The sequence below is a fragment of the Micropterus dolomieu genome, linkage group LG17, assembly GCF_021292245.1.
Source record: "Micropterus dolomieu isolate WLL.071019.BEF.003 ecotype Adirondacks linkage group LG17, ASM2129224v1, whole genome shotgun sequence".
NCBI classification, from domain to species: domain Eukaryota; kingdom Metazoa; phylum Chordata; class Actinopteri; order Centrarchiformes; family Centrarchidae; genus Micropterus; species Micropterus dolomieu.
Genome location: NC_060166.1, coordinates 24,178,409 through 24,194,361, shown reverse-complemented (window position 1 = coordinate 24,194,361; position 15,953 = coordinate 24,178,409). Strand labels below are relative to the sequence as shown.

Here is a 15,953-nt window from a genome sequence, read left to right as displayed (position 1 = left end):
GGGGGGGGGGGATGAGTCACTGCCTCATTGATGACTGTCTCCACTGAGTGGTCAGATAATTCAGGTACGATACGAGACACAGACACAGCACAACCGCCTAATGGCACTCAAATAAAATGACTTATTGAGAACTCGCAAAATACACCTTTTAGGAAGATTAAATAGTATTGATGCCCCTCCCTCCCCATGAAGCTGGTGCTAAACAATGATAAATCCTGCTCTTTTGTATCATATTTATGACCATGGATTTAAATAACTAATATCTGTGATGCCATCAGACGTGGGCTCAGTATTGGCTGCGTTAGATCACTGAACCATTCAGAAAAAAAAGATCTGAGTTGCAGATCCACCTAAGACCTCACTATATCTGAGGGCCTTTTACTTTGATTGATTTAGGTTAATATCCCACTCTATACATGTTTTAGTTCATTATGGTGTTTTTATAGTGTTTACAGATTTAGATATTTGTTCTGTATTCATGGAGGGATTGCTTAACAAGTCTACTAGGCACAGGCCCGGGGGCCCAAGTCATTCAGTCTGATTGTATAGGAGCAATATGTAGAAGAGGTGGGGGAACCCGTTTCTTTTTTTATGTCCAAAATTACTTGATTATTTGTTGAAGAACTCGATAGTAATAGAGATCATAAACAATTTTACAAAAAAAGTTTCTCTTTCTACGGTTTTTGATATCTAAAACTGAACTTTCATGCTGATCATAAAAAATCTACTTTCAAGTTTTTGGTACTACTTAAATACCACCATGAGGAGCATGTACAGGTGTCGGGAAACAACAGTTGCATCAATTACTCTGACGATACCACGTGCCTAAACTGTGCTTAACATAAACATATATCAGTAAACCTTCAATGTATCTCATTAGTACTGCAACTGACAATTATTTTCTGCAGATTATTTTCTTGATTGTTTGGTCTATAAAACACACACTAACCGAGAGCACAAGGTCAATTTATCACATAGTCATCACTATATTCAGTCTACTATAATGTATGCTCCCCACCAAGAAAACCAAACAGCTAATTTGCACATTTTATAAGTTAGAACCATTAAAATTTGTGGCATTCGTGGTTGAAAAATGACAATAGTATAAATAAAAATAGCTGCAGCTCCATTTGATATTGCAACAAGCCTGCTCCTGAAAGAAAGAAAGCTTGAAAAACGTATCCATGTGTTGCTATGTGTGGCCAAAAACACTTGAGCTTGACCAGGACACTGATACAATATGAGGAGATTCAGTAGTAGTTCAGGTATGAATAACATTGAATTACTTTAATAATCAGGCAACTTTCACTGTAGCTCTCCTCCACTTGCAGACAGGTCAGAGGTCAGCATCACCTACAGTATGGCAAATCTGGAGCAGAACGGTCTTTCTCAAGGGCCCTTTAGCAGGGCAGCTATTTGCTAACACAGGTGCATGACCATGACTCCCTCTGCTGAAGATCAGTTCCCTTTGTTGCATGTGTATCATTTCATTATAGGCATGGCCTTAGGCTTATTCCTCGGACTATTTTAGGTAACACTTAATTCCCCCCTTTCAGCATATACAAGCAGTATACACATTCATTCAGTCATTCATTATCTGTCGCAGCCTTAACTTATGGGCGCCTTTTGACAAATTCTTAAGTAAACACATATTTGCCTACAACTACATTATAGTGTGTTAAATAACATGTATTAAATGTTTATATAGTGCTTATTTAGTGCTATAAATGATCAACTAGACTTCACTATTAATTAGAGACAAATATCTCCAAGCAGTGCGCGCGCACACACACACACACACACACACACACACACTTTTTTCTTAAACAAAATCAATCTTTATCAGATATGAATCTGTTAGAATTTGCAACTCATAGTATATTTGTAACAGTCTTGATCATTATCCAAAACAGAAAATTAAATGAACACTCAAACACAAAAGCTGTTAACGCAAAATAATGTTTAAAGTGCAACGTTGCATTTGTCACAGTGAAAGAATTAAATGACAAGAGATATAACTTGTGGACTTGAGCACCAGAACAGTAATCACCTCTTTCTGCGTCTCACCAAGGAAGGTGATCTACAGAAAGTGGAAAGTTATTGTGCAGAGCAGAAATAGACATGTAAATCGTGAAGTAAGGCTAAATATCTTCTGATATGTTGGTTTCATTGTTTGATTACCTGGTCTTAAAGGCTGCATTAAGTTTTACAACTTTTTGAATTAATTAGAAAGAAACAAACAGAGAATGGCTGAACTTCAAGATGTGTTTGTAGGTAAACATATTCTGAAAGCACTAGCAATCATCAGCAAAACAACATCACATTGTCAAAATGTTGGTCAATACTTTGTCAAAAATCTGATACCACTCAAACCCAGTACAAACCTGAACAAGATGTCACATGCAGGTTTGATATTAGACTTGAAACACAGGCGTACAACTCCCTCTTGTGCTGAAAAAGTGGGACTACTTGTCAGAGTTGGCTCTTTCGATGCAGTCAGGGCAGCATGACTGGCTGAACAGCAATGTGCAACCTCACTGTTGTAGGAAAATTTAACCACTTTTATAAACTATCTTAAAGAATGTGAGAGATGCCCAAGTACGTCTTAGCCCAAACAAACAGGTAACAAAAACCTCTGGAGTTCACACATCGAAAGTGAATGAAATCACGTCCCGACACCTGATCAGTGCCTCTTTTTGCACCCCGATGGGAGTGTGCAGGTCCGACACCTGAAAGTTCAGCACGTCGATATCGGACGCTCCAAACGTGGCCTCCACCTTCACCTTCTCATACATGTGAAACTGGACCTTCTTGTTGGCCATGGAGAGGAGACATCGTAGGAAACACTCTCTCAGCACAGACCGCACATGCTGCTCTCTCTGCAGCTGCTCAGGGTCTGCCTCTGATGCAGCAGAGGTGTTGATGGAGGTACGACAGAGAGCGATGAAACGGGCTGATTTGGGGTCAAATCCACGGCTGTTGGGGTCGGGTCCTTTTGGCAGGCGGAGCACAGACACTGGGGTTGCCATGTTGAGTCTTTCTGCCAATACCTATTAAAGAAAGAAAGAACAAAAATCATAAACACCAGCTAGCTAGGCAATATTCCTACTATACAGAAAAAGTACCTTTTTAAGACATTAATTTTGTGTATATTCACACAGATAATTAAAAAGTTAAATTATTAACTGAAAATAAGGGTTTGGTGTCTAAATATGGACACCTGATGAACAATAATTTTGATAATCCATTAATAGTTAAAGTCACTTATCAAGTAAGAAAAAATACAAATGAGTTGCATGTGAGGATCGAGTACTTTTTTGTATAATTATAAACTGAATAACTTTAGGGTTTGTTCAGACAAAATAAATAATCTGAAGATGCCGCCTTGTGTTTTGGGCGCTTGAGATGGACAGTTCTTGCTCACTAAATGATGACATGATTAGTCAGACCAGTAGTTGATGGATTAATCAGTAAGACTGTTTTGCAACATGAGGTTTATTCATACACACGCATGTTTATCAGAAACATTGATAACTAAGATTTAGATAGATGGATAGATACTTTATTGATCCTGATTTCCTGATGGAAGTGTAGGCATGCAGTAGGTTATAGGAGACATACACACAAGAATATATATATGCTAATGGGGGTAGAGCAAATGTAAGTTGATTAAAATGTAAAACATGGTTAACATAATATACAAATTGAAATTATACACACACACACACACACACACAGTATATTAAATAAAAACGCAAGCTGTAGCAATGGGGCAGGTGATCTTTCAATTTCACCCCCCTATCGCTGTCCGGATTGCATCGAGGGACAAAATACTTCCTACTGCTGCTGTTCCAGGAGGTGGAGACAGCTAACATGCGATTTGTGCTAACTAATATCAAACATATCTGCCCACAGAGAACCACATGAGGTCCTCCTACAAACCAAAGTCCTATTTTACCCTGGAAAGTCGCGTCACTTTATGTTTAAAGTTCGATATCTTTACTCAAAGTTTGCAACTTGGTGAGAGCACGTTGCTATGGCTCAGATAACTCTGGTGAAAGCTGGTATCATTTCAACACGATATGACCGCAAAACACGCTTTTCTCACAACAGTCGCTAATACAGTGTGATAGTTTAATCACAGATGCACCAATGTCTCATTAAGCCCCGTTTTGTTAGTGTAAACACTTACAGACCGTTTCTTCCAGTTATCGGCATCAGCAAGAGTAACGTTGTTGCTTCGTCTTCTTCTTCGTTGGATTTATTGGCATATGGCAAAGCAGCGTGCAGGTGCATCACCGCCGCCTTGTGGACTGGAGTTTGAAAGTTGTAGATTGGCCAGGCCTGGATTGTCAGGTAAAGATGACGAACTCTGCATTTACTGCAGTCATAACCTAGGTGTCATTTACACTGGGGACAAATCCCCACCACTTCTTCTTCTTCTGTTCCTTTCCTTTAGTGCATTGCTGCCTCCCACTGGTGATAGAGACAGTCTACATTAAGGCTCCTCCTGGCCTATTTTTTCCAATATGGGCCGTCAGATTTTAGGGATTGAATTAATTCCAATGCTCTCTCTTTTTGATTAGGACCTTCACCAATCAGAGTTTTTAAAAATAAAACTCCCAACCTCAACTCCCAGATCGTTTAGACCCATGAATAACAGTCTCCTTTCCTCACCATATCTCAAGCAGAGCATGATGATATGTTTGACCGACTCCTCTACTCCACATTCTTGACACTTGCCGTCCCTGTGTTTCCCCACCAGAAACAGGTCAAAATTACTGAACCATTAAACCAGTAAATTATTTGTTTGTGCAGTTGGGTGTTTTTTGTGGTTTGGCCTTCCCATGATGTTCACATCCCCACACCCCATGTGGAGAAACCCAAAGGAAGAAAAAGCACTCAAACCTCTTCCTCTTCCTTTGTCGCTATGTGTTGGCAGGAGTCTGAGCAGTCAAAACTCCAGCAAACAAACTTTAAAGGCTTCATTCCTTCTGAGTATTGGAAATGATCAGTATGATGAAATGCAAAAGTATGTAAGGAAAAGTCAAACTAGTTTTTTTGGACACAACACAGGAAATTACGTCATGTAGGAGTTATGGTTTCCAAACTGTGCTTATGACGTTCATATCAAAGTCCAAGTTGTGATCATGACTGGGATTCTTTTAAAAGCTCAGAAGAAACTGATTTTTTTCACAGATGATCTGTGTCATGGACCACACAAAATATAGTGACAATTTCAGCAAACACACCAACACGTTATTTTTTATAAAAGTTACCTACTGAACCATTAAACCTGTATATTGAGTGTTTGTGCAGGTGGGTGTTCTGTGTGGTTTGGTCTGGCCAGTATGCCCACCTCCTCATTGCCTCATATGAGCAGGAACCCAAAGGAAGAAAAAACGCTGGCAAGAGTTTGACCAGTCTAAACTCCTGCAAACAAAATATTAAGGTTTCATTCCTTCCGAGTATCGGAAACCATTAGAATGATGTAGCATTTAAAATAGAAAGAGTTTGTGAGTCACAGACTTGTTTTATTTTAACACAACACTGGAATGGCGAGCAGCTCATGGAGCCAGTCACACCATCAAGGTGAAGATGCTTTTTTCTGTTGACACACTGAATGAGAGTCAGAACCAGAATCCTCAAATCCTTGTTGAAAAGCTAAACAAGTTTCTTCATTGATAATTCTGATTCTTTCGCAAGTAGGTGGGCCAGGAATATTAGAGGAAACACATGTCACCGCTGACTCAGATGAGACTCAAGTCTTATCTTCATTTCACACCACACTTGTGTAATGTAGGAGTTATGGTTTCCTAAAAGTGCGTTTATAACGTTCATGTCCAAGTCCAAGTTGTAATCGTGACTGGGATTCTTTTGAAAGCTCTGATATAGCATTTTACATTATATACATTTTTTAAATTTGTAGTTAATATTGTCTTGAATAGACACAGTCAAACACAAACAAGCAGCCTACGACAGTGTTATTTCTAGTACGGATGCAAATACTAAATTATTTCATATATCATATGTTTGAATGTTAACAATTACTATTTTAATGAATTTCTTTGGTCACACTTACGTGGGAAAATGTGTTCATTTGTCTCTGTATGTTGTTTACTTCAAAAGTTATGCTATTTTGGGTTCACGAAAGGTGTAATAAAGGGTTAAAATCAACCCCATTACCTGGCAGAATCTTAAAATAGACACTTCTAGGGTTAAGGAAAAAGCCACCCTATGCAAATGGACCAATGTTTCCATCTAAACTATCAGGCATCTATAAAGCAAATTATCATTTAGGCCTACGATTAGTGCATTAACAGAAGAGATTAGCATTTGTTATACTACAATTTTTATGCAATAAGCAATTTTATTTGATTAGTTGAGTTAATAGGCTATAACCTATATTAATTCAGAAAATAAATAGCATAGATATCATCACTTCTAAGAGGGATGATTCATGTTTTTGTTGAGACTGCACGGCAGCTGTGTAAGTCATCAGGGTCACATGCATGATGGCATAAATTCTTGTTAAATGATGCAAGTGAAACCAGAATAGACGCAAGAATCGCACCAATTGAGGTAATACACACTGGGAATTCCAGACTCTGCTTCAAAGCTTAGAATTCAGCCAGCGCCAAATCAAAACACTCACGAGAGAAAACAACTCACTAAAACACTACGTCAACACAACAAGCCCAGCTAATCTCGGTTACCGACCGGGGTGAAGTTAATTTAGCATTCTTACTTACAAAAACTTTATTTGTCCCCGTCGGAAAATTAGTTCTGCAGCAACACATAGACACAGGACAGACAAGACCTAAATACATAAAATACATAAATGTTGCGGACTCTGGTTGCACAACAGAGGATTGAGAAGATAGATAAGTGCTAAAGTGCTACATAATAAGGTGCTACATTTCTGAATAACTAACTAACTAAATAAATAGGCCTCCGATTTGACAGACATATGTTAAAAAGAAACAGCCGGCAATGTTCATCATCAAAAAACAATATAGTAGCAATAGATGGCAACACAGGGGAACATTTCCACAGCATCTGAAACTGCAAATGAAGGGGGTGGGTTCTGTCAGATATAATTGATTTGGCCTACATTGCAGACTCAGTGTATGATTTATAAAAAAGGGTCATGAGGGTCTTAACATTAAACTTTGACAGTTTGCGAAGGCAAAACAGTCTTTGTTGGCCTTTTTTGCAGAGCATCTCAGTGTTGGAATTAAAATTCAACTTATTGTCGATCAGACTGCCGAGATACTTATGTTTCTTGTTCTTTTTAATCTATATTAATCAAATCTGTGATCAGCTTAAATTCTCTTCGTACCATATGTATGCAGATGATACAATTCTATATTCGTCAGCGCCCTCTCTAGATGCAGTACACTCAAATCTTCAGACTGATTTTATCACATTACAAAATGCTCTTCGTGATTCAAAATTAGTCCTGAATGCTAGCAAAAACAAAGTTATGTTGTTTTCTCATAATTCTGCTGTACCCATTCCTCCTATTAAAACTCTGGATGCTGATACCATAGAAGTCGTAGACATACAAATATCTTGGTATTTGTCTGGATAAAGACCTTAATTTTAAACATCACAGCTCAAATTTGCTCTAGGTTTTTTGTATAGATTGAAAACATGCTTTTCTATTTCTTCCCGTAAGCGTCTTGTAACAAGTTTGTTTTTATCACAGCTGGACTACGGAGACACCATCTATAGATTTGCTTGTCCCACTACCTTGGCTAAACTGGACCCCATTTACCATGCTGCTTTGAGGTATATAACAGGTTCACCCTGTAGGACTCACCATTGGATTTACTTCACTCAATATTCAAAGTATGAAGCATTGGTATATTTTCATATACAAAGCCATTTTAGGAAAATTGCCATCATATATCTACTGTAAATTTATTGCGCTCCAGAACACACACAGTCTCAGGGCCAGTAGCTGGCTGCGGTTTAAAGTGCGCTTTGTACGTACAGAGTCAGGAAAAATGAGTCCTATTTTGGCCCATGGTCTTGGAATGATCTGCAGCTCTAGTTGAAGTCTCTTATTCCTGTATCCAGTTTTAAACAAAAACTGTCAGAGGTTTTAAACACATCTTGCACCTGTGGCATTTAGTCAAATTATGATATGTTTAAATTTCATTGTGCTTTTATGTCTTTATCTGATACTTTGTTGTAAATAATTGAATAATACTGTTACTTTTATGAATAATGTTGCTGTACATGTAATGCGTTGTTTGCACCTTGCACTGTGTGCTGTTTCACATCTTGGCCAGGACATCCTTGTAAAAGAGATTGAAATCTTAATGGATTTCTTTCATGGTAAAATAAAGGTTGAATGAAAAATGTTTCAACGAATCCCACCATCTGCCCATTGATGGTTCTGAGGAGTTGATGATTTATGCCTAAAATCAATCAGCATATCCTTTGTCTTTTCTACATTTAATTGAAGGAATGCCTTATCACATTAGTGTACAAAATCATCTACAACAGGACCATGATCACTTTCCTCAGAGAGGAGACTAAGTTTTAAAATGTGTCTGTTTTCATGCTGGCTGCTACAAAGATGATTGAGGAGTGGTGAGAGGAGACCCTGTGGATGATGACATCTTCTCCAACAAGCAACCATTTACGCTTACTCTCTGAGCTCTGTCATTTAAAAAGTCAAGAATCCAACCCACTATGTTAAAATCAAGGTTAAAGTTCTTTAAGAGCTTGTCAACTAAAATATGTTGTTGGATTGTATTAAAAGCAGATGAAAAAAACAAATAAAATCCTTGCAGTGGCATCATTTACCCCTCGTTTTGCCCTGTAAACAAACTGCTGGTGGGTCAAGGAGATTCTCTGTTTTTATGAAGAGTTGTTGTGTCAACAATTGGCGGTTTTTGCAGCTGTTACCTTCAATAGCTCAATTTTTCCCAGTTTTGGAATATGTTGAAAAGCAAATTTAGGCAGACGTTTCCTGGGGCTGACTGTGAAAAGTATCAGGCATGTTTGTGTGTGTGTGTGTGTGTGTGTATATATATATATATATATATATATATATGTATATATATATATATATAAATACTAATACATTGTTATCATGATTATTATTATTGTTATTTAAAGCCATTTTGCTACAATTACATCACAACACAAATCACACAACAGCTGCGACTGTGTTTGCGACCTGACCTTTCTTTTCTCCGTGAGAGGGAGCTTCAATAGTGCATGGATTATTCATAATATCCAGTCAGAGGGAACGATCACAAACAGTTCACAGCGCGTCAGTCGTTCTACCAACACAAGGACACAACCCATACTGGAGAGGGAGTGGGGCGGTGAATCTTACAGGGCCAAGGACAGAAGATTGCAGAGCCATCAGCAGTCAGGTGATAGTTCCCTCTGGCTGGATGAAGTCTGATGCTCTGCATGATCCATGATGAGAGGAATATAGAGATGAATGTCATTAAAGCATGCTGTAAATATTTTAGAGACCCCCCAAAATATCACAAATCATGCTTTTAGTGGAGCTGATGCCTTATTGAGAGTGTTGCGTTTTTTCAGAAAGGAGAGGCTCAGTCCAATGAAAATTAACAAAAAGATTTAATTACAAAATTAGTGAATAAAGAGATGGCATTACAGAACAAACAAATAACACTGCAGTGGACTGAAAAGTTGGTCCCCCTTTCAGATTTACAGCTTTCAGTCAAGTCCTACCTCCTGAGCCACAGCCGCCCGGGGCTCAGGAGGTAGAGCGGTTTGGCACTTAGGCTCAGTGTATGACTGGTGAATGCAGATGTAGTGTAAAAGCGCTTTGAGTGGTCGAAAAGACTAGAAAGGCGCTATACAAATACGGAGCATTTACATCCTAACAGACTGAGCTAAAGCCGCCTCCAGCAGTGGACTGAAAAGCTGCTTCTCCTCCCAGATCCACAGCTTACAGTCCTGATTCTCACAAAATAAATTGTTAATATCCTCCAGGTATGTGGGCGGGTCCATTTTCCTCCAAATGGCTTAGGTCCATAGCCATTGGTCGTTTGGTTAACTTCTTCATCACCCAATTGGGAAGGGTGTACTTTACTGTTCTACCTTTTGGTCGAACAAAAGAGCACCGATCCCAAACGTGAAACCTACAGGAATAAACAGTCTTTTGCTCTAAACTAATCATAGAGAACAACTGGGCTTGTCTCCCACTTCTTTAAAAAGTGTTACAACCATCCACTATACATAAAACTAGGGACTTTCTTGATTTTAATATTTGACAGAGTGCCCTTTGCAGTCTTGGCCCACCAAGCCTACACTCCAGGGTTCCCAGCATTCATGTCGTCACATGTTGTTCATATGTTGGCACTCAGTCTTTTTCATACTCCGTCTCCGCCGGTGGAGAGGGCAGAGAAGCATATAGGCAGCTTGTGAGAAATTCTGGTGCGCAAGAAAAAGTCCCAATACGCCAAAGAGTAAAATATAGAAGTGCCGGTACTGTGTACCGGTGAGTACCGGCCCACTTCAAGCACTGACTGTGACTCTGATTAAGAATACACACACTGACACACACCTCTTTTTTTGTTAGAACTAAGAATGTACAAAGATGTTCTTTAATCAGGTACATTTTAGTAGTATTTATTAAGTATACTTTTAAGTAAGTTTATTCTATAGATAAATTTGCATACACATACTGTACATGTGCAAGAGTCACACATTGTTACAGTGAGAGAGCAGTGTTGAACATTGTTCTTTCACATAACTACTTGTTTTTGAAGCATATCATAGTTATAGTTGCTAAAGCAAAAAGTGTTACATACCTGTTCTCCCCCACATGATTATTCAGATATTGTAAGAGCCGATCCGCGCATCACACCAATGTAGCTCCTATCATCGCGACAACAGTGCAAACAGCTTCTGGTGTCAATTTATTAGGCTGTATTATCAAGAGCATCCTCTGCATTCAGCACTAACCTGCTGCATTGTATGTTGTCGTTAAGTAACAGTGCTCATTATGTAGTCTGCACATGTCATTTGCACACTGTGTTCCTTCCTGTCAATAAGGGGTGCTGCAGCACCCTCCACACCCCCCTTCCCCCACGCTTGTACGTTACCGATTACAAGTTACCCTACTTAAAATGTAATAACAGAGTAAGTATTTCAATTACTTGATCAAAGCAGTGTAACTTTTTACATTTAATTCCTTTTTGATAAGTTTTCTAAATTTCTAATGAAAATATTCAACTGTTAACTACAGTATTTAAAAAGACAGATTGAGAGGCTATTTAACTGGCGGACGGGAGACGCTGCAAATTCAAAAAAAGAGAACATATCAAAAGCATCAGGGCTGTAACTGAAAATGGCAAAGGAAGAAATTGTGCATATGAAAAACATGTAAAGAAACAAAATTAATATTATCGACATACAGCCTAGCTTTTTACAGAATTCAGATGTAACATGGCAAACCTATCTTCAAAGTCTGGAGTGGCAGAGTACAGACATTGACGAATTAATGGCAGGACTTGAAAGTCTGCTTACTAGTTAAACTCAGAGTAGTCAGCAGGAACAAAGTCAGTCTTTTCATGTTTTATGTATGTTTCTGTTGATCAGTGTCAAAACTCACTATGGTTCAAAGAGGTAAAATTGGCACAGCATGAAAAGCTGCAAACTTAGGCCAGCATTCAACAAAAACTCTAGCAGAACTAATGGCAAGTTTCTGAGAATGCTACAAATATCTTACAACTTTGGTCAGCAGTTTTCTGTACATGCTGGGAAAAGGTGATCATACAGCTGCGTTTATGGGTCCCATATTTTGCCAGATTCACTTTTTAAATGCAGGATCTGTATTGGCTAAATGGTGTTGACATACCCCACTCTCTTCCCTCACAGAGTGATGGCATTAGGTAAACAGCTGAATTTTAATGTGTGGACTCAGCTTTCTTCTGTGTATGGACCCATGTGTTCAGTTTTCTCTCTCCCACATATATGGTTGAAAATAGATCAGACAGTGAGATCTCAGCAATGTGGGGAAAATAGCCGTATTCATGAGGAAATTAAACTTCATAACAAACAACTGAAAACATATAGTGACGGTGTCTGCCCGCCAACTACTTAAACCAAAATTAAACAGAAGAGGAGCTGTGCATAAAACCCCAATAAAAAGTAACATCAATAGGACAAAAGTAGGCTGTTAAATGTGGACTAACAGCACATCGCTGTCATCTAAAGCTGCAATTAGTAGTAGCAGTCCTTAAAACAGATAAAACAATTATTGTAGGTGATTTTAATATTCATGTGGACACTGACAATGAGAGCCTTAGTACTGCATTTATCTCATTATGTCAGTGTCAGGATGTGTGCGGTGAGGTAGGTTGGTGGACCCAAACGCAGGACACAGAGTGGAGCAGTTATAGTTTGAAAAAAGGGTTTATTGAAGCAAACAAAAGGCGAGTACACTTACGGGCAGAGTGGCTGATAAAACAGAGTCCAAAACAAGGTAATCCCAACCGAAATCCAAAACAGGGTGACAAGACGAGCAAGGCAAGCTAAACAGGACAACACACTGCAGAACAACTGGAATGACCAGACAAGGAAACAGCAGACAAAACAGCAGGGAAAACAGAGAGAGGCAGGCAGACAGAGATAGCAAAGGGCGAGATGAAGCTTTATGAAGCATTGAAGCTTTCCATCCAATTGGTTCACTCATGGGCCGAAGCTTCATGTGCTTCATTTGCTCTACTGTGCCATCAAGTGGACAATAAATGTAAAACAGGCAGAGTGATTATAACGGCAACACGGCTTTGGTGTGTGAAGCTTTGAATTGAATAAATTAATGAATGATGTTTGTGATGCCAATACATGACTGATTAGCTTTTTAATAAGGTGTCTGTCTTTATGATACAATGACAGAGTCAGAAACAAGGGAGAGGGTTATGATAACTTGGTTTGTGACTTTAGATAATAGAGACAACATTTTATTCATCTTTATTTAAAAATAACCCTTCCACAGTGCTTCAGGTGGTTTCTTTTTTGGAGATGATTTTACCTGCTTTAGAAAATTATTATTAGGGTAATATGGGGTAAGAGTTTAATTCTTAACAAAGCCACAAAATGTCATCACTTTCTTTTCCTCTGTTTCATCACAATTTTTGAAGTTATTTGATCAAAGCAATTCTGACATAAGTTGATAAACTTTTTTAGTCATTTAAAATGAGCTGTAGATAAAATTTAATTGTGTTCAAGTTCAAAAGTCCAAAAAATGTTGAGGAGGGTCCGTTGCATTTTGCTGCTCCTTTCGAATCGCACGCCAAACCTGTAAACCGGCAACAGGACAGCGGGGCTGAGGTTAGCAGGCTGGGGAACAGACGGCCTGAAGCTAGCAGTGCTGGGATCAGGCTGGGGGCTAGCAATGCTAGCAGAACGGGGATCAGGCTGGCAGCTAGCAGCGCTAGCCGGCCGGGTATCAGGCTGGGGGCTAGAGTGTCAGAGTGTTCATAAACCCACTCACTGTTTTAACCATGCCTCGACCTTGTTCTAGTATATGAATTTATATTACCGGACTACCATTAGGAAATAATTCCTTCACTGTCTATATGACAGTGCTGTAGCAAAATTTAAAAAAGTGATCCCATCGGCATTTAATACAATACCATGTCTCAATATAACAGAGGCGGAGAAGCTGAGGCTCAGGGGGTAGGTTGTCCACTTAACAGAGGTCGGTGGTTCGATCCCTGGCTCACCGCAGTCTGCAAGTTAAAGTATCCTTGGGCAAGATCCTGAACCCCAAATTTCTCCCTATGGCTATTCCATCTGTGTGTGAAAATGCGTGAATGGTTATTTCTGTTCAGATGACCTGTTGGCACCTTAGCCTCTGCCATCAGTGTGTGAATGGGTGAATATGATGTAGTATAAAAGAACGCTTTGAGTGGTCAGAAGACTAACTAGGCGCTATACCATTTACTACTACGCTAATTCAGTCCCTCCCAAATTGATCATCTTGTTGATAGTGCTACAGACTCTAAATGTTGGAACCTGTATCAAAAAGCTGTACTCGAAACAAATTCCACCAGCCTGGCTGTGTGGTCATTAAATTAAATCAATCAATCAGACTCACTGCGAATGACACTCGGCGGTGTTGCCCCTAAAAGAGAAGATAATGGAGCTTTGGATAAAAGCGTCAGCTAAATGAATAAATGTAAATAATGAAAAAATGAAGGATATGATTGGAACCACCAAGGGAAAAAAGAGAAACGTCAAACATTTACATCGAAGAGTTAAACATTCATAGATTCTGTTATGATGACAGGGCAGGGTTTAACCAGATTTATAACGAACACCCAAATCTTGGATCAATCTTATGATGTAAAGAAATACAATTCTTTAGTGACTATTTTAGAAACACGAGGGTAATTCTGCTTGGCCAGATGTGTTCAGTTACAAAATCACAACTTTCCTACAATACATTGTTTTCAAATGAGTCACATAAAACCTCTCTATCTTATCATTTGTATGTTTGGAGAGTTAGGTCACTTTCTACGAGAGAAACACATGGATGACTTGGAAGCAGAAACTGTGTTACTTGAGTTGTTGATAGATAAGGTGCTACTGTGTTGAGGTGCTGCTGTCCATGAAATCTGTCCAGGGAATTCAGGCAGCAGTCACGTGCCCGGTTTCAGCAAAATGTTCAAATTAACATTAAAAGGGGACAAAACTTATAATAGCTTTAAAATAATTTATAGAACTTTTAAACCATAAAAGGTTGTCTTCCACAAGATACAAACAAGGACGTGGATTTTCTATCTGAATCCACATATTTAATACATCTTTTTGAACTGCCATATTTAAAACTATACTATACAATAATCAATATTTTAACAACAATGTATCAAATGACAATGTGACAATGTGAAAGGGGTCACTCCTTGTGATGAACCAAGAGAGAATTAGCACCTGAATCTGATTGTTTAGCTGTCCCAGCCACAGTTTTCACTCTCACCACTCTCATATCTCTCACCCACAGCTAGCAATTTGGTTGTTGTGACAATGCTCCAAAAACCATACTGCTCTGTTATTGCTGGATTGTTATGAGTTTTCCTGTGGTTTTTCTGAGTTTTTGTCATTGTTTCATATGTCTGTTTATTTGCCTGTTTCTCTCGTTCCTTGTCCTTAGTAGTTTATGTCTTGTCTTTATCTTAGCTCTTGGTCCTGTGTTTCAGTTCTTTGTTTTTGTTCCCAGTCCTGTCCCTTGGTTCATGTCTTAGTGTTTTGGGTTCTGTCCGGTGTCCAGTATCAGTTATATAGTCTGTTATGTGTTCAGTAACCTGTCATGTCTGTTCCCTCCAGTATCCTGCTGTCTCTCTGCCTCCCTCGTTAGCCTCATGTCTGTCACCTGTGTTGCTCCTGCCCTGCTCGCTATTCCTGGTATATATGTGTGGCCTTTCTGTTCAGCCCTTGTCCGGTCATTGTTTGTGTTACCTTCTCTCTCTCTCTGTGTGTGTGTGTGTGTGTGTGTGTGTGTGTGTGTGTGTGTGTGTGTGTGTGAGAGTGAGAGTGAGTGAGAGTGTGTGCGCTAAGCAGCGAGTAAAACCGAAACAGAAAGGGGAGAAAATGTCAGTGAGCAATAAAGCAGCTGGTGTTAAGTGCTGGAGGCTGCTGAATGTGTGTGCGCGCGTGTTCGTTTGTTCTGCAGTGTTCAGTCTTGTTGCCTGTCTTCCTCGTCGTGTCTCTCTGTTTCCCTGCTCGTGTCGGATTTTGGACTTTCACCTGTTTGGATTTCTGTTTGGACAAACCTTTGTTTTTTGGACTTTGTTATCAGCCACTCAAACAGTAAATGTGCTCACCTTTTGTTGCATTAAATAAATTAGTGAACTGCACCAGTCGTCTTCGTGTCCTGCATTTGGGTCCTCCAACCTCCTCAACCTGCCTCACCATACCACTTACCGTAACATGAATGTGTTGATAAG

At 39.2% G+C, this 15,953-nt stretch overlaps 1 protein-coding gene across 2 annotated transcripts; it reads right to left on the bottom strand.

The window, feature by feature from the left end:
- Positions 1-1,945: 1,945 nt before the first annotated feature.
- gemin7 (gem (nuclear organelle) associated protein 7) lies at positions 1,946-4,396 on the bottom strand. 2 transcript variants are annotated; one of them, XM_046073958.1, is made up of 2 exons: positions 4,193-4,396; positions 1,946-3,050 (listed from the first exon to the last, which is right to left on the bottom strand). In XM_046073958.1, the coding sequence occupies exon 2, from the start codon at positions 3,027-3,029 to the stop codon at positions 2,643-2,645; it is 387 nt and encodes a 128-aa protein (XP_045929914.1). In that variant the 5' UTR covers positions 3,030-3,050; positions 4,193-4,396; the 3' UTR covers positions 1,946-2,642. The 2 variants fall into 2 exon arrangements, with proteins under 2 accessions (XP_045929914.1, XP_045929915.1); XM_046073959.1 differs by having other exon boundaries at positions 4,197-4,396.
- Between the last annotated feature and the right edge of the window lie 11,557 nt (positions 4,397-15,953).

Bases quoted from the DNA above. Each gene is read 5' to 3' on its own strand.
- gemin7 (XM_046073958.1), bottom strand. From the start codon at position 3,029: ATGGCAACCCCAGTGTCTGTGCTCCGCCTGCCAAAAGGACCCGACCCC.